This window comes from Accipiter gentilis, chromosome 11 (assembly GCF_929443795.1).
Source record: "Accipiter gentilis chromosome 11, bAccGen1.1, whole genome shotgun sequence".
Classification (NCBI taxonomy): Eukaryota; Metazoa; Chordata; class Aves; order Accipitriformes; family Accipitridae; genus Astur; species Astur gentilis.
This window is the reverse complement of record NC_064890.1, coordinates 15,086,438-15,110,278: the sequence shown is the minus strand read 5'-3', so window position 1 is coordinate 15,110,278 and position 23,841 is coordinate 15,086,438. Positions and strand designations below refer to the sequence as shown.

Here is a 23,841-nt window from a genome sequence, read left to right as displayed (position 1 = left end):
AAAGTGAACAAAACCGAAGAACAATGCTAAGAATCCTAAACTGAAGCAAAAAATGGCAATATAAGCCAGTAACACAGAATTAGCAGTCAGACTGATGTAACTCAGCAGCATTTCTTTCCTTCACCCTTCTTCATGTACTAGTATTTGATTGCTTCAAATGTTGCAGGCAAAGCTAAAAGGACAAATCAAAGATCTTCCTCAGTTTAAATCAGTGTTTTGTTATTTGCAGATAAAATCATAAATAACTGCAGAAGGAAATAAAGTAGTATCTTTCCTTCCTTCCTGATGTCCACAAAGGACAGTAAGAAAACACTCCTGAATACCAAATACAACTAGGATTGGAGACAGGAAAAAAATAACCCTTTTCAAAACAAAAACAAATATAATAGCCTGAAAAAGACTCAGAAGCAGCTCTATTTTCTTAATCTGTTTCCCTAGGAATAAATTCAAATACTGGCTTTTTGGAAATCTTGGGTTGTACACTTCCTCACTCTCTTGGAGGGAGATTCTTGGGTTTCCTTGATGTTTATTTCAAAAAGAGTGACAAAATGTGTGAAATTCAATGCCAGAAATGCTTTCAATTCTCTTTAAAGTATTATCTTTATCATGTAAAGAAATACAGCAAGTACTTGTGCCAATTTTGGCTTTTAAGATAACAACTTCAGTGGGTTTTTGAACTTATGACCCTTGTATTGCCCTAGCCTACCCTAGGTTTTGCTATATTTGTACTGTCTTACGTGACCAAAATAGTAACATGGAAACTTGTGGTCCTGACTTGTGGTCAGGACAAAGTAAAATGATGGTACCGTCCAACATAAGGAGTCCAATCACTGGTAGATGTGTCTGTGTTACCTGGCACACTGCTTTCAGATATATTGATGAAGTGCAGGCTATTTTACTATGCTTTATTTTTCTTGCTCATCATTAGCATTATTAGTTTTTAAGTGTTCATAGTGGGATTGAGTGCACGCTCAGCAAGTTTGCCGACGACACCAAGCTGTGTGGTGCGGTCAACACGCTGGAGGGAAGGGATGCCATCCAGAGGGACCTTGACAGGCTTGAGCGGTGGGCCCATGTGAACCTCATGAAGTTCAACAAGGCCAAGCACAAGGTCCTGCACACGGGTCAGGCCAATCCCAAGCACAAATACAGGCTGGGCAATCAGTTGATTGAGAACAGCCCTGCAGAGGAGGACTTGGTGGTGTTGGTTGACGAGAAGCTCAACATGACCCAGCAATGTGCCTTTGCAGCCCCGAAAGCCAACCATATCCTGGGCTGCATCAAAAGAAGCATAACCAGCAGGTCAAGGGAGATGATTCTTCCCCCCTACTCCATTCGGGTGAGACCCCACCTGAAGTACTGTGTTCAGCTCTGGGGCCCCCAACGTAAGAAGGACATGGACCTGTTGGAGTGAGTCCAGAGGAGGGCCACAAAGATGATCAGAGGGTAGGAGCACCTCGCCTATGAAGACAGGCTGAGAGAGTTGAGGTTGTTCAGCCTGGAGAAGAGAATGTTCCAGGGAGACCTTATAGAAGCCTTCCAGTACTTAAAGGGGGCCTACAGGAAAGATGGGGAGGGACTTTTTACAAGGGCCTGTAGTGATAGGACAAGGGGTAATGGCTTTAAAGTGAAAGAGGGTAGATTTAGATTAGATGTAAGGAAGAAGTTCTTCACTGTGAGGGTGGTGAGGCACTGGCAGAAGTTGCCCAGAGAGGTTGTGGATGCCCCATGCTTGAAAGTGTTCAAGGCCAGGTTGGATGGGGCTTTGAGCAACCTGGTCCAGTGCAAGGTGTCCCTGCCCATGGCAGGGGTGTTGGAACTCGATGACCTTTAAGGTCCCTTCCAATCCAAACCATTCTGTGATTTTTGATCTGTGTATCCAGAATGGTCTTGTGCCCAGCAGATGAGGTTACAAGGTTTGTAATGCAGATCCTTATACTATGATTTGTTTAAGTAAAGCTTCCTGCCAACATCACAGTGGGTATGGGGGCCATCAGCTTGCTGACACTGTTACCAAAATCCGGAATAGAACTCCTTAACAGCAATGAGAAGTTAAGAAGGAGGCACTCCTTTATTGCAGCGCTGGGCACACAGGGGATTGTTCCACCTATCGTGTGCACCTGTCTAGTCTATTGTGATGGGTTGACCCTGGCTGGACGCCAGGTGCCCACCAAAGCCGTTCTATCACTCCCCCATCCTCAGCTGGACAGAGGAGGGAAAAATATAACAAAAAGCTTGCAGGTTGAGATAAGGACAGGAGAGATCATTCACTAATTACCGTCACAGGCAAAACAGATTCAGCTTGGGGAAAATTAGCTCAATTTATTACAAATCAGCCAGAGTAAGGTAATGAGAAACAAAACCAAATCTCAGAACACCTTCCCTCCATGCCTCACTTCTTCCCAGGCACAACTTCACTCCCGGATTCCTTCACCAAGCCCCCCCAATGGCACAAGGGGGATGGGGATGGGGTTTACGGTCATCACATGTTATTTTCTGTCGCTAATCCTCCTCAGGGGAAGGGCTCATCACATTCTTCCCCTGCTCCAGCGTGGGGTCCCACCCACAGGAGACAGTCCTCCATGAACTTCTCCAACATGGGCCCTTCCCACGGGCTGCAGTTCTTCACAAACTGCTCCAGTGTGGGTACCTTCCACAGTGTGCACTTCTTCAGGAGCACACTGCTCCAGCGTGGGTCCCCCACGGTGTCACAAGTCCTGCCAGAAAACCTGCTCCGTGGGCTTCTCTCTCCACAGATCTGCAGGTCCTGCCAGGAGCCTGCTCCAGCATGGGGTTCCCACGGGGTCACAGCCTCCTTCGGGGACCCACCTGCTCGGGCGTGGGGTCCTCCCTGGGCTGCAGGTGGAGATCTGCTCCACCATGGACCTCCCTGGGCTGCAGGGGGACAGCCTGCCTCACCAGGGTCTTCCCCACGGGCTGCAGGGGAATCTTCGCTCCGGCGCCTGGAGCATCTCCTCCCCCTCCTTCTGCACTGACCTTGGTGTCTGCAGGCTTGTTTCTCTTACATGTTCTCACTCCTCTCTCTGGCGGCTGTTTCCGTCTGTCCCAACTTTTTTTCCTTCTTAAAAATGTTATCCCAGAGGCGTTACCACTATCACTGATTGGCTCGGCCTTGGCCAGCGGTGGGTCCGTCTTAGAGCCGGCTGGTACGGGCTCTCTCTTGAACACAGGGAAGGCTTCCAGCAGCTTCTTACAGAAGCCACTCCTGTAATCCCCTGCTACCAGAACCTTGCCACACAAAACCAATACATCTATCTGTGCAGGTTAAATACACACCTGTTATACATAATCACTGAATTTCTGGAAAATGTTATACATAATCATTAACTTTCCAATAAATCATTAGGATGTGTAAATGTGTCTTCATGCTGGTGCAGTGAAGGTCTCTGGTGGTCTTCCATAGTCTTCCTCACTCATCTGCTTCTTGACCTCTCTTAGGTGATTCTGCGCAGTGCGATTCTCACCATCATCTATTTTAGTTTACATAAAAATGCGTACTATGTCTATTCTTAAATGTAACCTTTCTAATAATTGGTCCTTCAGTCACACCTTCTTATTAATATTCTTATGTTAAAACAATCGTTGGTTAATCTCACTTAACTCTACTGATTAGAATCCTCGATAATTAGATTGAGGTGGGAAGGGCAAGGGGTTTCCAAGCAGCAAACTGGTGTCCATAGTGGTTTCCTTCATTTCCTAAAACAAAACGCTACAAATCAACAAATCTTTGTCAAAGTTTCTGTGGTTAACTGATTTTAGACAATACTTGAATTCTTATGGTTACACATAGTACATTTTCTAAAGTTCCTAAGTTCCTGTGACTACATTTCAAACTTAACACTCCCATACCTATGCTTCACAATTTTCTACTTCTTAATCAAACCAAACTCTTTTATGTGATTAAATTTTGATTTCTTTACCAGAATATTTGCAACAACACCAGGAAACCTGGCTGTTGGAGGGCCATTAATCTAACGTGTAGTAAGATTAACTGGTCAGAGAATGTGCTGTACCTTCCATTTGCTGTATCAGTTTACTTTCCTCGAAGTGTACACTAGAGACATCTGTTGAGAACAAAAGAGGAAAGATAAAGGCAAAAAAGTGCATAATTTATGTAAGTAGGAGCACATGCAAATGTATTTAATGTTTATCCTACAAATGGATCCCTTCTCTCTCTTCCATTCTGTGCTAAGCTTTATGTGGTTAAAAATTACATAAATGTATTTATTTGGATAGATTTCTTATCATAGCTTAAACCATTATTCCTTTTTAAATCTGACCATTTACTGAATGAATAGAAGAATGTTATTATCTGAAAGGAGTAACAGGCAGATAAATTTGGTATGCATGCAACTTCCAGTGATGTCCTTTAAAGCAAAGGCATAATAGCAGCTGCTGTGCAGGCAGTACATGTTGCCAGTGGAATTTATTTCTGACTAACTGCATACTCTTTGACTCCAAATGCTCTGTCTGTATTGAAGAATGTCAGTGTGTAAAAAGAAAAAGTGTTGGGGGAATTACAAGGAGGAGGACTATAGGAGTAGGATAAACATAAATACAGTTTTTACTCATGATCGAGGAAGTATTCGAATCTAAATTTTAGGAGCTGAAAAAGTAGTAAATTACAGATTTCTGTTTTCTTAATTGTATGAATGCCATAATACTGTTAATATGGTATTTTTCAGATGGCTAACATTTGAAGTAGATATAAATGCAAATTATAGCAGCTTTTGATGGCACAAATGCTTTAAGTTACTTTGCAAATGTATTTTGCAAGTATGTTATTTGGCAAATATATATATATATTTTTTTAATTTGTACAAAGTACAAATACAAAAAAATACCAGGATCAACCTGTTTGGAGAACGCTTTCTTAATTATTTGTCCAACAGGTGTGCCTCAACCCTGGATTTCATTTTTTATGTGTGTTGAAAATTCTCAGGATTTTAAAATGTGAGTAATTTGTAGGTGTTCAGAAATACCAAGTACAGCCTTTCTCTGAATACGATATAAAACTTATTTCTGTTTTGTCTTTTGTTTTTTTTCTTCCTTTTTTGATTTCCTAAACTGGAGATGCAAGACAGTCAGAAAAACATTTCTTGGTTGGTGGTGTTGGGTTTTGGTTGTTTTGGGTGTATTTTTGTTTTGTTTTGGGTTGTTTGGTGGGTTTTTTCCCCAATTAAAGCATGCTGTGTGTGTTCTGGGGGTGCATCATAGGCTACCTAGGAAGATTAATTCTTCTCTCTTACTTCCTGATAGCTGTTTTCAGTATTCTGTATACTGATACAGCTTTCCATAGTCTTGGCAGCAGCTACAGATGAGAAGTGCATTAAGTCATCTGGTTTGGGTCAGTGTCACTAGAAGATTGTTTCTTGCTGTGTATTAATGAGATCTTTCTTCCTTTAACTAGCAGATAGGAGCTTTTGAGTAACCCAGTATTCTCTAAAAAATACTTCTTCTCAATCATGCTCAAGAAGATAGGTCTAACATCTCGTTTGCTCATTAGGAATCCTAAAAGCTTGTCTGTATCTCGTTATATTCTTTATATATCTTTTGCAAGCTGTGCCGGCGAGTAAGTCCAAATTGACTCGAGACCTGCTTTTGGTCTGGTCGGGTGCATCTCTGTCCATGCCTCCCTAGGGTCCCACAGGTGATATGAAAGATAACAGTGAGAACATAAGTGAGACAAGCTTCACTGGCATTTCCCAAGGCATTTTTTCCTCCCCTCTGAAGGGTTGGGTTACCCCTGTGTGGAAGCTCTTTATTAAGTGTGCTCTCTCTTTCATTTCCAGGCCAGAGCCTCAACAGAAAGCTCCCTCTGCACCTCCGCCTCCACCCCCGCCCCCACCTCCGCCCCTGCCAGAGCCCACCCCGCCAGAGCCAGAGGAGGAGATTTTAGGGTCCGATGATGAGGAGCAAGAGGATCCTGCAGATTACTGTAAAGGTGTGTGCATTCAGCAGTGTCGATGAGGGTAAACTTTGTCATGCAAGTCTTAACACTGATTCTATGGAGGTTTTTAAAGACCTGATCTTTAATTACAGAATTTGCTTATGCAAGAATTATGAACAACTGCTCATTACAGGTCCAGATGCACAACTGTCTTCAGCTTTACTTTTTCACTTAGCTTATTTATACATTTTGCAATAAAATATGAATATTGCATCCTTGTTTTCTTCCTGATGTCCTAGTTATAAGAATGGAGAAGAAACTTTTCTTGATTGATGTTAGTTGTAGGAGAAACAAAACTACCCACACCAAAATAAACAACCCCTGACACACTCCGAAAGGTTCTAAAATGCCTCAATGCCTTTAACAACATTAAAAACTAAATGTAGTTAATCTAGATCTTTTTTTCGCTGTTCTTCTCTCACCTGCACCAGCCCAAGAAGTTAAATGCTGCTTTTTCGCATGTTGCCTTTTAGAGCCCTCAGCATTGTCTGAGGCTTTCTACATCTTCATTTTAGCTCTTGATTTCCTTAATATTTGTAGTTGCTTATATTAATTTTTTAAGTAGCGTTAAATGCATAAAAACATGTGACTGCAGTACAACAGTGTCAATACTCAAGTTTGTTTTAATGTCACTGCTACAGTTGCAAGTCTGTTCCCATTAGGGTAAAATGTATAGTGTTCCTATATGAAAAATCATAAATAACAGGTCTATCAACTTTGAGTTACCTATCATAGTAGATTTCAAGGATATAAGAATATATGTACTTTAGGAAACATCAAAGTTTTATCACTTCAGATTAATGTTTTTGAACAGCCAAAAAGCACTGTATACACATTGACTATGTCTGATATTCTGTATTCCTCATGTCAAGAAACACTTTCTGTGTCAAATATGATGATGTCTTCTTAATCAGAAGTTTCTATGTAAGCCTGGAGATGTGCTATTTTAAGAATCCCCTCTCCCAGCCTGGAACAAGTTGGTTTGTATTTTCATATTTAACAATTGAAAGTCACTATTTCATTTTGGTGTAAGAAGTTTTATTAATATGTGATACTTCAAACGTTTAAGTGGCTTACAGATATCAATAGTGAAAACCAAACAGTAAACTCAAACTAAATGTTGAAGTCTGCAACAGGGAAAAGAAAAACATATTGCTAAAGCGTGTTTATATTTTTTAAAAAAATATTTCTGTTGCAGCACTTTTGTTCCTTAAGATAACTCTTCTGGTGTCTCTAACATCTTCCATCAGTGAGTAAGGATTTGTTGTTTAAACATCTGTTTACTTATAAACATCTGTATTTCCTTGAGATTAAGTGTTTCAAGGCCCCCACTTAATTCTTCCCTGAAGGGCTGCATTTAATTTCAAACAATCCATTGTTGTCTGTGTTCCAGTATCTCTTGCAAAATGTCACCATCTGGAGAAGCTAGATCACAAAACAAACAAACAAAAATGGTCGAAAAATAAGTTTACCAGCATCCTTATGAGTTACCTGTTTAACTAGAGTCTCTCTGACTATAGCAGGTCAGTAGTGAGATTTGTGTGCTTTTAAAATGAACTACATGTTACACTAAGAATACTTGCAGCTTTCCTGAAAAATTAAAGGGAACTTCTGTACCCTTAAAGGTTCTTCTGAATTCTCCTGGTCTTGAAGTTCTGAATTGATGGAAATATATTAAAGACGGTTCAAGCTTTGGTTAATTTGGATGTCATAATCATTATTTGTTTCTGCGAGAACAGTGCTTTTGTTGCTCCAGTAGATGATTTACCCATTTTCTGACCGTAATTTCCTGTAAGACTGATCGGTACGTTTCCTTCTTTTAGTCTGCTGGAGTTGAAGTCAAGGGAAGGTTACCATAAGAATCTGAACTGAATGGCCAGATTGGGATGATCTGGGGCTATACAGACTTTCTGTTTGTTTATTTTATATTCATTATGAGGAATGAATAAGTTACTTGGGAAAGAATTCCAGGGATAGCTCTTAGAAACATTATTTCCATTTTTTTTGAGAGGTGTTTCATTAGTTTGAATATGTTTTCTGGTTTGGGTAATCTTACCTGTATTTACAGAGTGGAAGATAAATATTTGGAAATTATCATTTATTACTGGGTTGTCTCTCTTCTTCCTAATTTTATATGCAAAATGGCAGTCTCCCAGGATTCTTGAGTGAGGCACAGAGCATACTTCATCTATTCTCCACCCCAATCTGAAGTTTCACAGGAAGGCAATTTTTATGAGGGTGTATATCATTATTTTTTTAAATGAGTTCAACTTTTCACCGGTTAACTGTACTTCCCATTGCCAGGGTATTTTTGTTACTGATTTTTTTTTTTTTTAAAGGATATGTTACTATATTCTGGGCTCACATCTTAGCCACATTACATGGTGGTTAGTAAGTAGTCATAATAGTATTTTTAATCAGGAAATTGCATTAGATTGAATTAGCACCTGATGTGAAAGAGACAACTAACAGCCATAGGTGTAAAGCAGACTAACCTGTCTTCCCCAGGGGCTTCCTCCAGGGCCTGTTTAAATCTGTGAAATGACTTCTGTTGGTGTCACTGAATTTACATTAAATGCTTTTCAAATCTTTAAGGAATGGAAATATCAAAAGTCCAACCAGGTGTTTTTTCAAGGGGTACTCTAGACACTGAAGCTAGTTTTTCTAAATTTCTGAAAAGCCTTGAAACACTTGGAGACTTTTTTCAAGAGCCTGTTGTGTCATGGATGTAATTGGAATTCTTTGCTTCTCTGATCATCTGCTTTGTCCCCTGGAGATGTCTCCCATTCATCCAGTTCACAAAGGGAATAATTCCCTATACAAGCATAGTACTAGCCAGCTACAATTACCAATACATTCAGGAGACATTTAGGAATAATGATCTCATTTTTCTGACCCTCTTTCTTGAGTGCATGTAGCTAGCTAGCTATCTGTGAGAGACACTTTTTTTTCTTTGTGCTGCAGTGAATAGCACAACAATTTTTTTTTGTTGTTATTATATTATCAGCAGTGCCACTTATACACTGTATATTTTCAAAGACCAATATTGTTTTTCCAAAAGTACATCATTATTCTCAACCCATTAATTTTGCATAGATGCTTTCTTGTTACTACTGTATAGAAATATTTTCTGTATCATGAAAAACTTAAATAATTACATTCATCATAGGATGACACAATTTTTTAAAATGCATTTAACTAAGCATGTTGTTACCTGGTCGTCCACAACCTGTAAATGGGTATGTTGCTGACATGAATAATCAGAGAGTAACATGTACAGGAACGGTAATCGATTATTTCCAAAACTGCTCCTGTTACAGCTTAGGACAGTAGAAAGTATCTTGTGAAGTATATATACTCAGAGAATATGCTACCGCTTTTGGTATCTGTAGCATATGCTGGTGTATTGCTATAATTAGTTATGACAGTGCTGTAAGGACCAAAATAACGCGGCTTTTACGTATATAGCATTGTTATTCTTGCAATATGTAGAATTTACTAAAACAACTTACCAACCCCCAGTTTATTAACTTGACTTCAGTGTCTTTGACTGACTTCCTGTGTAGGGTGTTCTCTCTCCTGTCTGTAATGGGAAGAAACTATCCCAAGTTTTTGATTATTTTTGACCCTTTGGACCCTTTGAAGCAGAAGTACGCCAAAAGCTATCTGCAGAGAGGCAGACTTACAAGGCATTTGTTTACCTGAACTATTCTTAGAAACATGTTTACCTGTGTTTAAATTCTTCATCACTGAGTGTTATGCTGTTAACATGTTAAAAAAGCAAATATTTTGTTTAGTGCAAAAAAAATTACTTCTGGACATTGTTTTATATATCTGAAGGCTCACTAACACCCTTCTGGCAGTACAAAAAGCTGCATAAATTGTGAGTGTTTCCATATACATCTGAAGCCATATAACTGTTAAGGGTCCTTTAATAGGACTAGATATTTAGGAAAGTTGTAAAACATTTTATGTAATGTATGTTTTATGTAATTCTTGCTGTCAGGTCAGCAGACTTGATTCACTTCACAAATACAAACTCTTTCAGTAAAGGAAAGGTAGAATTGCTGTGTGTTCTTTTAATCTTCCACCTACATCTATCACTTCATCATCCTGAATAGAGTTTTATGGAAAGAACTGACCAAAGAGTAATAACTTTATTTTTTAAACGAGTCAATAGCTGTCTTAAAATATGATAACATTTATTAAGATTTTAAAATATTTTCATCAGCTGTTACTGCAAGGATGGTTAAATAGACAATCGAATTAAAGTTTAGTTTTGTTTTTAATGTTTCTATCAGTATGGATTTGTATGTGTTAGTTTATTCAGCAAAATTTATATAATAATGAAGCGTCAATAGACTTGGGCTTCATATGTAGCTGATACTGTTTCTTTTTGCAAATGAAGTGGACATAGGTCTGTGTCCCCCATCTTTTTCTGGAGTGTAAATCTAGTCCGGTGTTCCAAAAGTTAATTCTTTTTTCATTGGAAAGTAAGAAATTCCCTCTTGGCAGAGTTTTGCATTCTTACTGAGGTTGACACAATTCTGCAGTGGAAATGAAGGTAGCTTTTTAGGTTGCTAGGTGAGTTGTCCTGGCAGCTTTTCACGAACATTTTCTCCCCAGTGATGGAGGGGACGGTAGGTCTTCCCCCAGGGGGAATTCTTGGCTGGGACTTATGCCTAGTATGGGTCCATATGTCTTGGTCCTCCTGCAATGCCCTGTACTGCTCCTGAACTAGGGCCTTTGTTTTCCTTTGCCCCTTTTTAACTGAAAATCTTGGTGTCTGTATACCTAAAGTTGTGAAGTGCAATACCGTGTCTGATAGTAAGTATATAATTCTCACGGGTTAAATGTTTAAAGGTTGTTCTCATATCTGGGTCTTCATAGATTTGTGCAAAATTTTCATGGAAAAGATGAAACTTCAACACCTTACTGCTAGGCTGGGAGAGCCGAGACTGCGCTCTCTGTGTCTGTCCATGCTACCTATGCGCATCAGACTCATTTCTGTGCCTGTGAACATGCTTGACCCTCTGCGGTGGTATAAACTGCCAGGCAGGTGGGCAGGGAGGTGCGTGAAGTCAGTGCTGTATGTAGCCGAGACTTGCTCTGCCCATCTGAAGTTGTTTGTTGCTGTCACTTGGTTCAGACCGGCCCCTGCCGAGACGGGCACTTGTGAGTGCAGCTTCCCTGATGCTCTGGCCTGAGCTGTTTGAGTCTCTGCCAGCCGTATGACGTGCGGGAGCCTGCGGCCCTGTCGGATGGGTCAGCTTTTGGTTGAGGCTGTGAGCAAACCACCAGCTGTCTGCTAAGTTTGAAGTTACACCTCACGATACAAATATCAAAGCTGTGTGTGTTTTAGAGTTTCAGTTTAGACATACCAACATCTAAAGCAATACATTATTTAGGCTTTTGCATTCTGTTGAATATATAATCTTTATAGTGCTATTGTACGGTTGTGTTAAATTTATTAATTTGCTCTGGAGGTTTTTGAGAAAAATTCACAAATAAACTCTTGAACTTCTTGTAAGGCAAATGATGTTATTGGCAAAGAAAGGATATAAATATATCCAGATTTGATATCGCTGTTCCACAGATAAAAAGGAGGTAAGAGAGAAGTCCCTGTTTTAAATCCAAGGAATTAAGTGATAAGTTCACGTTGTTGTCTTACCTGGGCATCAGTTCTAACAAGATTTTCAGGGGATTGCAAAACAAATATAGCAACTTAGAGAAAGTAGTCTGAGGTTTTCCTAATTTTAAGTGGAATAGTCAGTAACTGACGATCCTGCCAAAGGACAGTTGGGCATGACATTGTGAAGGACCAGAAAGAGCCAAAGAATTGATTCCTTGACAGCTGCTCTGAGTCTGATGCTGGTGAAGTCCTAGAGGGTTACATGGTGCAGCTGCATTATTTGTTTGCAATTTAGGCAATCCAGTTAGTGGATGTTATTATTAGTGTGTTAAGGTCTGAATAATAATCTTGTGCGATCACTGTCTTCCCTGCCTTTGACCGGGAGGAATAGTGCCTCTTTAAATATGAAGGAAATAAAAGCTTCATTACACCTCTTCACACTGCCTAGAAAGCTGAGCTCCAGCCTGCTTTGCCCTCTTCGCCTTTCTGCCTAAAAGGGCTTTTGAGGAGCTGTGTAGTGGTGTAAGTTAGGACTGCAGACTTTGGTAATTAAAAAGCAGTTCAGACAAAGCCTGTAGCTGCCTGCTCTCTCTTCTTCCTCACTGTAAAAACCTCAGACATCAGAAAAATGCGTTGCTGCTATGGGTCAGGAGCCAAGGAGAAGAGCATCAATAAAGTCAGCGTTGTTCTTAACATTTTCTCAGGAAGTATTTTATTGCTGCCTTTATTAGTAGAAAGCAAATGGGAGTTAAAACAGTCACTGTTTCTGCAATCATGCAAAATATCTTGACTGGAGAAGCTTCAAATATGATAAAGAAATAATGCAGATCTTTTCTGTACTCTGCGAAGTGGAAGATAAGCCTAGGGAAATAGAGAACAGATGGTAATATTACCACAAATAAAAGCCATAAGATAGAAGGGTAAATAAACTCTGCAGTAGTTACAGGACATGAGTTTTTTCCCTCCAGGCCTAGTAAGGCAGATTTTTTAACATTAGATTAAAATTTTCTTTAGATTTCCTATTTATAGTACAGGACAATTTGAAGAGGAAAATTTATACTACAAGAATTACTTAAAAACGTGGGAATTATTGTTTGTTTTCTGAATATTTTTTCTTTACTCATTTTTTCATGAAAGGAGGCTATCATCCAGTGAAAATTGGTGATCTTTTCAATGGCCGGTATCATGTTATTAGAAAGTTAGGATGGGGACACTTCTCTACAGTCTGGCTATGCTGGGATATGCAGTAAGAAAACTATTTATTTCCATTCACTTTTTTCTTAATATGTTGCTTAATTTTGTTTGCAGTAACTTTCATTTTACATGCATGATAAAGTTAAGTAAAAGTTTGCTATCTTTTTATGCAGAAAGATATCTGCAGTCTTATTTTGCTCTTGGTTAAGGCTGTACTTTGTAAAAGCTCTCAGAAATAAGTACAATTCTGTTTTCTTTGACAAATTAGCTTTGGTTATATTGAATGTGCATGTTGTCTTGAACATGCAAGAGTAAGCAAATGTTTTTATTTCTGTTGTATCTTTAATGAAAAAATACAGTTATACCTTGCCTGAATGATAAAACTTGTAACCAAATTCCGCTTTTAAAAACATTAGCATCAAGGGGACAAAATATTCAATAAATCAGACTGTTAAAAGAGTATTGCTAAAAGTTGTTTTTAAGTGTAATTTCAGTGTTTTCTGTCAGAATACATTAGGTATATTCTATTTAAAATTTCCCAACCTTCAGCTCAGAGCATGTGTTGTTGAAAATGTTTTTGTTCTTTTCAAGGGGGAAAAGGTTTGTTGCAATGAAAGTTGTAAAAAGTGCCCAGCATTATACAGAGACAGCCTTGGATGAAATAAAGTTGCTCAAATGTGTAAGTATCACTCATGTAATACAGTTGTCAGTACCAAAAATAATAGTAATAGTGAGTTTTAAAAATGTAGCAGAATATTGTTTTTTAATTTTTTTTACATAGATTTTTTTTTTCTAAATAGCTGGCTTATTATGTCTTACCATGATTTCTGAAGCTCTGAAATATTAACCTCATGTGGAAAGCTAACTAATTTGTATTCTAAAGTGAATTTTTTTGCTAAAATGTCAGTGTTTACATCTTGGTTTAGGTTCGTGAAAGTGACCCTAATGATCCTAACAAGGATATGGTTGTACAGCTAATTGATGACTTCAAAATTTCTGGAATGAATGGAATTCGTATCCTTTTGAAAACATGGCATCTTCATTTAAAATGATCTACTGAGATAAGTAAGCATTTGGTTCTGGCTTTTTTCTATTTAGTCTTACTTTGAATATGTAACGTAGAAACACCAAAATATATGTAGATACAAAGGGTAGACCAGTGTGTAATGCACTTACTGGAGTGAAAGTAGCTTAGCTTTTCTAAATACAATGCAAAATAGAAAAAAATTCCCATGAATCCTGTTAAGGTCTGCTAGAACTAGATGTAGTTAATTCACTTAAAAACTGGAGTTCTACCGAAAAGATTTGTAATCACTGAGGCTTATAGGAAATATGTTTTGCTCTAGATGAATAAAGAGAAAGAGGGTGTCAGTGTCATGAAGAAGCTGGTTTCTGTTTTCATGTATGAAGTGTGAGGGCATGGAGATTATTCTCTTGTTCATGTGATCCTCTTTTGGCCAGGTGTTAATCTCTTTTTTTGGCAAAGGTTTTAAAAATCTTTACCTTCAAATGCTTCCTTTAAGAAAAAAAAAAGAAAGGGGGGGGGGGGGGGAAGATGAGAGAGAGCGTAATATATGACTGAATATTGTTCTTGGGGAAAATTTTGGGTCTATGAATATATTTCATTTTAGAGTTGAGCTAAAGTGAGTTATCCGTGCTAATTATATTAGATATTTTAGCAGCTTATTATATTATTGTGCTTTCATTTATCGTTATAGCTGGTATTTATGTATATGCTTGTTGTGTCTTGAAGCCCTAATAACAGACCTCATTGTTCATGGTGTTGTACTACCAGACAGAGACAGTTCCTGCTCTAGAGAGCTTAACACTAAGTTTATTTTGGTGACGTGCCTTGAGTTTTCAGCAGATTGGGTTAAGATGCTCTTCGCCAACTCTCATCCTCTAGGAGAGGAATCCAGGAGGTGACTGTCAGTAAATCTGAATGCCCACTAGAAAGCATCCTTTCAGGGAGAAGTGTGCAAGCAGTTGTCATCCCATCCATCTGTCTCTTGACATTAGTTATGAAGCCTTTGGGTTTGTGGTAAGTGAGAATGAGAGTGCAGGGACAAGTATTCTCAGTTACAGAATGGTGTCTTAACTGCTTTCCCTTTGTCCCATTTTGATTTGTTTCCTGGTTGCTTCAGTGGTCAGCTACCATGGTAGAAAGCTGCTTAAATGTAGGTGAAGTTAGTATAGTCTGCTTTTTTCCTAGGTTTTATAATCAAATTAAAATAAACAAATACAGTTGCCAGTAGTAATTTCAACCTGAATGTAAGTGGTCTGTGATCAAGGAAATTGCATAACACAGTGAGGCAAAGAACCCTGGTTAGGGTTTCTTGGTGCTGCTATTATGCTACCAAAAAATATGTTTTAATTTGAGATGCTTATTAAGCTGTATTTTATAAATACCTCTATCGTCTAACTATGTTCACAAAAAAAAATACGCGACCAAAGCACTTCAGGTCTTCGGCTGACAGCTGTACAATTGAAGAATAATTAAAGTTATTTTTAGAAATCAGAAATTTTGACTTACTGTTTTCACTGTAAAACACTAATATGAAATGGGGAATAAGAAAACGCATTCATAACTATACATAGAAATAATTCTTATCAGCTTAACAGAGCAGCTTCCCAATAACGTTCTTAAATTATTGCTAAGATTCACATGTATGTATACATCTGTATTAAAGGTGAGAGCCATTTCTAAGTGCGAAGAGTAAATTTTGTTAGTGATAATACTTTGAAAGCATATCCAAACTTTATCTTCTTGAAATATAGCACTTGAGTTGACAAAGCCAAAAGAGACCATGTACTAGGGAAAAATAAGGGTTCAGATAGCTTTGCGTTAGCAGGTGAAAACTGGACAGCTGATACTGATTTATTTTGTTTCAGTTTTACCCTCATGTTGAAAACTCTGGCAGTACAGAAGTTGTTTTATGTGGAAAGCAAATGTTCCTGCCTTAATGAGAAGTACGTTTTTCAGAAGGGTACAGTGGACAAGATGGGCTAATACTGGACTAAAATTTAAGTTACAGCTGGAAGTCTGTCAGTCCTAACCACCAGTGAAAGTATGATATCAAGTATTTTATACTTTGAGTTTTCTTGTGAACAGCTTGTGCATCCTGAGTTGCATTGCTTATTTGAGCAGCAGTTGATTGCGTTGATTATTTGATAACTCCTTTTTGTCTTCTAGGGAAAGTAATCTTTGGTGCAGGTTCTTTTGGGAGGGAGCAGGTAACTGATATTAACGTTTTGCTGCTACTTTTTTCAGTTTTAAAAATGCTATATTAGTGCTATGTTAGTGTTACCAAGTTGAACAGGTTGAGAGAAATACAGTAATTTGAGAGTTTTTCCGTGCTCTGCTGTTTCCAGCTTCCTTTGGGCAAGTCACTAAATATCTGTTCCTTGACTGTAAATTAAAACAACATACGCTTCATAGGGACTTGATTATTCATTATGGAATACATTGAAAAGTTAAAGCAAGACAGAAGAGAAGTAGGTGAATCTTTTGGATGGCTAATATCACAAAATGTTGTGGAGCTTCCAAACAGGGAAACTTCTGTGTAGCACAGAGCTGGGAACGTGCAGAGCCATTGGCCTGCACTGTGTCTGTAAAAACAGTCATCTTTCTCCTAGGAGCTGTAATAAGTGTTTATATACAGAGGAGTTCTAATAATGTGTGTTATGCTACACGAGACTGGTAATTTTTTAACTACTTTTACATTTTAAAAAGATTGAACTTAGGATTTTTTTCAGGAGATAACAATTCTTGAACTTGGGCATGTTGGTGTTTTCAGTAAGTGTAAATTATTATGTTTGTCTGCACTGGATATTTATTAGAGCCTTAATAAAAGGCACTTTATTTCAGTGTAGCATTTTTTTAATAAAAGAGTAAGTTAATTACATAATGAAACAAGTGCTTGGAGAGACAAGTGAAAAAATAAAGAAGGAAACATTCCTGACACAATCAGGCATTATAATAATTGTAATAAATTGTTCTCCAAAGAATATACAGCATTAATTAAATGCCATAGAGCCTAAATGCTGCCAATCCAGAAGCAACTGTGACATATCCAGAAGTGTTCTGTGTTGGTACCAGAGCCTTATTTCATTTAGCTTAACTAGTCTTTAACCCTCATAGGATTTCTAAATGCTCCTGTCGTGTGTTTGTAGATAGATAGATAGATAGTTACAGGTAGGATTTTAGTCAAGAAAGAACAGTTTTAAGTACTTAAGCCTGTCAGCTGATTAATGTTATGTTTGCTGTCACTTTTGCTGCTCTGCTCAGTTTCCCCCATTCAGACATTCCCCAAACTGCTTCGAAGACCATTTCATAAAAGGCATGTCTGTTGGGTGGGCTTCAGGTTTATTTTTGCTGGAGGACTTTTTGGACATACCCTTCTGTCAGGATGTTAGTGCTGTAGGAGGATCCTGGGGCTTGCAAGGCTGGTTTCTTACAAGTTAATGCACAGCTTTTCCCAAACTCTTTGTTGTGGGCAGTGTCACCTACAGTTAATATTTTTCAGGTCAGGATAGTAAATCAGGTAACAGTCACATTTTTGCATACCTGCTCCAAACACTGAGCCTCCTCTATGCCTTCTCCCCATCCCAGTTGCCTCCCCAGTACTGAGCATGCCTTGAGTTTGTCAGAGGCCTTCCAGCAAAACACTGTAATCTTTTTTTTCAGGTAGGCTTCACTTCTCTTTCTTACGGCCCTCCCTCTCCTTGTCTGCCTCTGCCATTCCTTCTTGGATCTTCCTTCTCAGTGCCCTCCCCTTGCCTCTCAGCTATTCACTTCCCTACACCTCTTTCTCTTCTGATTACTGGGAAGGCTTAGCACTTCTGTAAGTGCAAGGAATGGCAGGAATGTGCATTGGAGAGTCTGCAGCAGCAGTGGTCTGAAGGACTGTGGGCGGGTGCCCTAAATTTCATTTCTGAATGCTGCAGTGTCTTGCCTTTCTGAAATCTCTGTTGCTGTAGCATTGCAACTTCGCTGCGCGGGCTAAGTTAATAAGTCCTGCAGAGCTAATGTGCTCTGCTCATCCTTTTTGATGTCTGTGTGCTTTACTAGTGACTAGTAAACAGGACTGTTTCTTCTTCTGAATGGAACAGAGTTTTATAATATTCTGAGTAGATTGATACAGTTGGGAAATGACTACTCACTGTCTCCTCTAATACGGGAATTAAGGAACATGAGGTGAGATGAACAAGTAGTAGCAATCAAAATGTTACAAAATGTCACAATATGCTGTGACCAACCTTTGAGACCTTTTAGCTGTGACCAGCCTTTGAGACCTTTTAGCTTTGGTCTAACTCCTCCAGCATAGGTGATGTAGATTTTAAAACTTCAGTTAGCTTTATGTATATAGGTAGGTACTGGAGAAGAATGTAAAAAGACAAGGTAAGTCTCATTTTGACACAAGTTAAGACAGTTACTCTAAGGTCATTGCCAAGACTCTAGTTAAAAGAACTTGGAGAAGTTAGGTGAGATTTCTCCCCTAACAATGCAGTTCCCTACGAATGGTCTCTGAGATACAGTTTAATTTAATCCCTTGAGATTTTCTTTCAGTATCCATCAATTAATACATTTTCTGTTATTTGTATTACATTAAACTTTGCAAGCTTATTGTATCATGGAGTTAAGGTTTTAACGTTCTTTCCAATTTCCAGGGTCATTAAGGTAATTCCCAGGTCATGTCTGAGGGTTAACTCAGTTTAGTCAAATTGTATAATTTCTTGCTGGAATGTTGTGGCTGATAAAACCTACAATTAGCTTGAATATCTGAATATTTTCTCGATAGAAGGGTAACCTACCCAGGTGTATTAAGTGTAGAATCTCTAACTTAGGAAGCCCTTGAACCACAAATCACTAGAAGTTCTACATCTTGTTTTTTCATAATACTCCTCCCTGATCATCTGCTGTTGGCCTCTGTTGGTGGCCAATAGTAGATGCTGGGTCAAATTAAACTTTATGGCATTGTGTTTCTTGCATGTTCTTTCCAAGTCCCACATTTTCTTTGTTCCTGAGTTCTTTGATGATTGCCATTATTCTCTGCAGTTAAAACTGTAGGTGGTAAGAGATCCATTCTCTTACTACTTTAGTGTTTGTCGTCAAGTGATTCTTAATTGAGCCTAATCAAAAAGATGTTTAGTACTGTTCTCTTTCTAAAACACTGTTCCTGCAGGCTTTTGTTGTTAAAACCTTCTATTCATATAATTTAAAATTTATTAGAAACTAGAGATAATAAGCCAAATCAGTACTTTTAACTGTTTCAAAGAAAACAAAAATGAATTAGGTTTTTGGTTGGTTTTGGGGATTTTTTGTGTTTTTTTTTTTTACAAATACCTATTTCAGTGTTCACCCTAATGCTATTGTTAACATGTAGAAATAACTGACAAGATTTGCATAATTAACATCTTTTATTTTAAATTGTTCTGTGTTTGGGCACTGTTCTTGTATATGTTTATATATAATTGAAATGTAGTACCAAAGTATATACCACGTTCTGCTCATTTTAGGGGGAACTGTTTTTCCTCTAACCAGGGTGGTGATTGCTTTAGCCAGTATGCAAACAAACATTTGTGTTGATCTCATCAACAAGTTTATTTGGAAATTATCCTTAATTAAATCCCAGATGTCTGTATGGTCTTCGAAGTACTTGGACATCATCTCCTAAAATGGATTATCAAGTCCAATTATCAAGGCCTTCCCATTCGTTGTGTAAAAAGTATAATTCGACAGGTAAGATTTGTTAATGTTTTAATAAGGTTTTTCCACCATTGTTAACAGTTTGAAAATCAGAATGATGATATTTCAACTGAACTCTTACTAATTAATATCTAAGACAATGTTATTGGTAATTCCAAGGGGGGTTGCAAAAGCTTCTTTCTGGATAGCCTGCATTTCTGCATGCTGTGGTGGTGGGGGGGGTTGTGTTGTGGGGGGTTTTTTTGGTTGTTTTTGGGGTTTTGGGGGTTTTGTTGTTGTTGTTGTTTTTAAATCGAGGTTTTGCCCTGATAAGGGAGTTTCCTGAGCTGCTTTAAAAAATATAAAGTTGAAGCAATGAGTCTTTTTCATAGATGTAAGGATATTAATATTCAGTTGCAGTTTTGGTTGACATGTCATGCTTCTTAATATAAGATCTTCTGGAAGATAAAACATCAGCACAGCAGAACAGTGGGAATAATAATAATAATTATTATTGTCCTGGTTTCATCTGGGATAGAGTAAATTTTCATTCTAGCAGCTGGTATAGTGTTATGTTTCGGATTTGGTATGAGACGAATGTTGATAACACACTGATGTTTTCAGGTGTTGCTAAGTAATGTTTAGTCTAAAGTCAAGGATTTTTCAGCTTCTCATGCCCAGCCAGCAAGAATGCTGGAGGGGCACAAGAATTTGGGAGGGGACACAGCCAAGACAGCTGACCCAAACTGGCCAAAAGGATATTCCATACCAGGTGACGTCATGCCCAGCGTATAAACTGGGGGGAGTTGGCCTGGGGGTATGGATTGCTGCTCGGGAGCTAACTGGGCAGCAGTCAGTGAGTGATGAGCAATTGCATTTTGCATCACTTGTTCTGTATATTCCAATTCTTTTATTATTATTATAATCATTATTATTTTCTTCCTTTCTGTTCTATTAAACTGTTCTTATCTCAACCCATGAGTTTTACTTTTTTTCCTGATTCTCTCCCTCATCCCACTGGGTGGGGGGGAAGCGAGTGAGTGGCTGCGTGGTGCTTAGTTCCTGGCTGGGGTTGAACCACAACAAAACTGAACAAAAATTGTATCTCTCTGAAAATTAGGTTCTAAAGGAAGAAACTGTTCTTTGAAAAATTGTTGTCTGTCTGTATTTCAAGTTTTTTGTAAAGTCAGAGGGTTAACTAGATGAAACAGTTGAATGTTTCACTGGGACATGTTCTTTCAAAATATGTTCTTTTGCTATACTATGAAAATCAAATTGCTGAGAGGTGATCTTAAGGAGAAATAGTGTCTCAACAAGGAAAAATCATCTCTCTTTCGCTGTGATTTTGTATATACTATGAATCTATGTGCAGTTAATACCTACAAATGACACATGAGGTATTTTGGCACTTACTTAACTTGTATTGCCTTTCATCAACATTACCTGTATTTTATTAAGAGATCTGTTAAAGTAGTTACTTCCTTTGTAATTATTATTGTATGTCAACTGGTGAATATCAACCTATCAGCTCTTTAATCAGAATTAGCTAAATAACCTGATCAGTGCAGTTGTTAGTACACAGTTGAAATTTTAGGTCCATGAATTTCTATACAACTAAGTGGCTCAGATAATAGAAATAAGGAGCTGTAGTAATGCAGTGCTCCAACTGAACTGAGCTGTCTGCTAAGAAACGGGAATATGTGTGTGTGTGTTATATGTGCATGTAAATACCCACTGTTTTCAGTAAACATTCTTTTTTGTTGTTGTTTGGAACATTTTCACTTTGGTTGCACCATTGTCCTGGAGTTTGGCCAAAACCTGAGAAATTACTATGTAATTTCTTGATACACTGGGTTTAGCAGCAAAGCCAGGTTTAGGAGCTCCCTGCTGCAGTTTACTCTTACCTCAGTTACACTGCCTGTTTGTAGAAACAGGCTGTAAGCCAGACCACTGAATGGATCCAAGCTGAAAATAACCCTGTTTTGGAAGGAAGGTGAGAACTTCTGAACCCATCTTCACAGCATCTTTACCAACAGGCTCCTGTAACCTAGCAGAGGAGGATTTTCAGGTGGGATCTTCAGGGATGGTGGCCACAACCCAGTGAGAACTGGGGTCAGCAAGGACAGGAGCCTCAGGGACAGAATTATGGGGGAGGCTCTCAGTGCTTTCTCTGATCATCACAACTGGGGGACCTGACTCAAGTGGCATATATAAATGCATACAGCATGGGGAACAGAGGACAAGGATTAGAAATCCATATGCGGTCGCAGAGCTATGACCTCATTGTGAGCACAAAGGTGTGGTGTGATAGCTTAGATCCCTGGAGAGCAGCAGTAGCCTGATAAAGGGACTTTAGAATGGGTGGCCAGGGAAGAGAAGTTGAGCTTAAATATTTGAATCTTTGCCATAAATGGGTCAGGGTTAAGAGGGAAGACCAACAAGGGTGACATCATGGTATGTATCTGCTACAGGTTGCCAGTTTCAGAAGTAGATGAGAAGCACCTTCTTTAGAAAGCGGGAATAATCTGGTTCTTACGGAGCCTTTTAACTACCTTAATACCTACTCTGGTGGGGCACATGCTGTCAAGGAAATTTCTGGAGTGTGTTGAGGACAGTTTCTCAGCATGGGGTGAGCTGTGTCTTAGCAAGGAGACAAGTTGGAGATGCACCTTGCTGGACTGGTTATGAATAAGGAAGAACTAGTTGAAAATGTGGAGACTGATGGCAGGCTTGGCATGAGGGGTCCTGGTAGACAAGCTGAATGTGAGTCAGTGGTGGGCTCCTGTGATAATGAAAGCTAACCGTATAGTAGGCCACATTAGCAAGAGTGTAGGCAGCAGAATGAGGGCTCTGTTTTAGTACTTCAGGACACTACAGTTTTGGGCTCCAAGTGCAAGACGTTGGCTTACTGAATTGAGTCCAGTGAAAGGCCACGAAGAGTGTCAGGGAGCTGCAGCATATGATGTATGAGAGGTCTTGGAAGAACTGGTTTGTTCAGTTTTAAGAAGAAAAGGCTAATAAAGGGGGAAACTTTTGATCTCTTCAGGACATATACAGAAAATGGAGCCCGACTTCTCTTGTCAATACACAGAGATAGGACAAGAAGCAGAGTTACAAAAAGAGACATTCTAGTTACATATTAGGAAGAAATTCTTTGTAATGAGGGTGGTCAGGCACTGGAGCAGTTTATCTACAGTGTTACACAGTGTTATGCAGTCTGCATCTTAGGAAATAGTCAGAAATGAACTGGATAAAGGCTCTGAGCAGGCTGGTCTGATTTTGAGGGAAGATACAACTTTGAAGCCGGTGTGACTTAGGCGAGGAGGGTTTGCATCACACAATCTTCCAACCTAAATTACTCTTTGCATGTAAGCAAAGGTGAAAATTCTAAGTAATTCAAACACTTGATACCTGAAAAAAGAGAAGTGGTTTAATCCTGAAAGAATAAAAAGGTTTAATTTTTGTGAGGTTGGAATGAACTGTTTGGACTAGGGAGAGTGGCATTGACTGTTAAGACTTCCAGGTTGTTCCTCTCATTAAAGATAATACAGATCCTTATTCTTTTTTCTACTCAGACAAAACTTGTGCTACATGTGCTCTACAAACTTATTTATAAAACTTGAATATGAAACAATTCAATTATTGCACTGGTGTTACTGTACAGCAAACCATTTTGTTTCAGAAAGTACTATAATTCCATGCTACAATTGAAAATGAATTTTTAATGCTATGATTTGGACTATTATTTCCATTTTTGAGTACTTTTGGACATTGGGACAAAATTAGGTTTATTTTAAAATGCAGCTGAGAGTTGAGTTTCTTAATAAGAAATTTCAGTTCAGTTTCAAGCAGGTTTTTTCCCCTGGGGTAGAGTTAGATGAACTGTTGTGCAAGAGAAGACCTTACGGAATTGAAAAAAAGGCCAGTTGCTGTAGTTCCTTTTTTGCAGTGGAGATAATTCAAACTGTTCTATTTATTTACTTCTGGAATCCTTACTTTGGGTTATAAAATATATAGCATCAGTCCCTTTTGAGAGGATCATGTTCTGAAACTGATGCTGAAACGAGCATTTTGTGTTTGATCAATGAAAATTTTCACTTTTGCCTTGATCGACAGTATCAAGAAGAAGTCTGATCCACATTTTAAGAGAGCTAAGAATATTCTTTCTAATTATAAAATTCTAGCAGAATGATCCTTATGGTAAGTCATGGAACTGATTGGGATTCTAAAAAATATTTTGTTTATTTTTTTTTTAAATTCCCCCAAAAAGGACTCTTCAGCCAAATTAAAGACAGAGCTGTCACCCTAACACTGTTACTTAAGAGGGGAAAGGCTGTCCTTTTAAAAGTGGGAGAT

General features: G+C 38.5%; 1 protein-coding gene across 5 annotated transcripts in view; it reads left to right on the top strand.

Moving 5' to 3' along the window:
• SRPK2 (SRSF protein kinase 2) overlaps positions 1-23,841 on the top strand; it is a 148,413-nt gene that overhangs the window by 92,875 nt on the left and 31,697 nt on the right. For all 5 annotated transcript variants that reach the window (XM_049814198.1, XM_049814199.1, XM_049814195.1 and 2 more), the window contains 5 exons: positions 5,814-5,965; positions 12,741-12,849; positions 13,389-13,476; positions 13,724-13,811; positions 19,433-19,539. In XM_049814198.1, the coding sequence (XP_049670155.1) occupies positions 5,814-5,965; positions 12,741-12,849; positions 13,389-13,476; positions 13,724-13,811; positions 19,433-19,539 (544 nt within the window). The remainder of the gene's footprint in view (positions 1-5,813; positions 5,966-12,740; positions 12,850-13,388; positions 13,477-13,723; positions 13,812-19,432; positions 19,540-23,841) is intronic.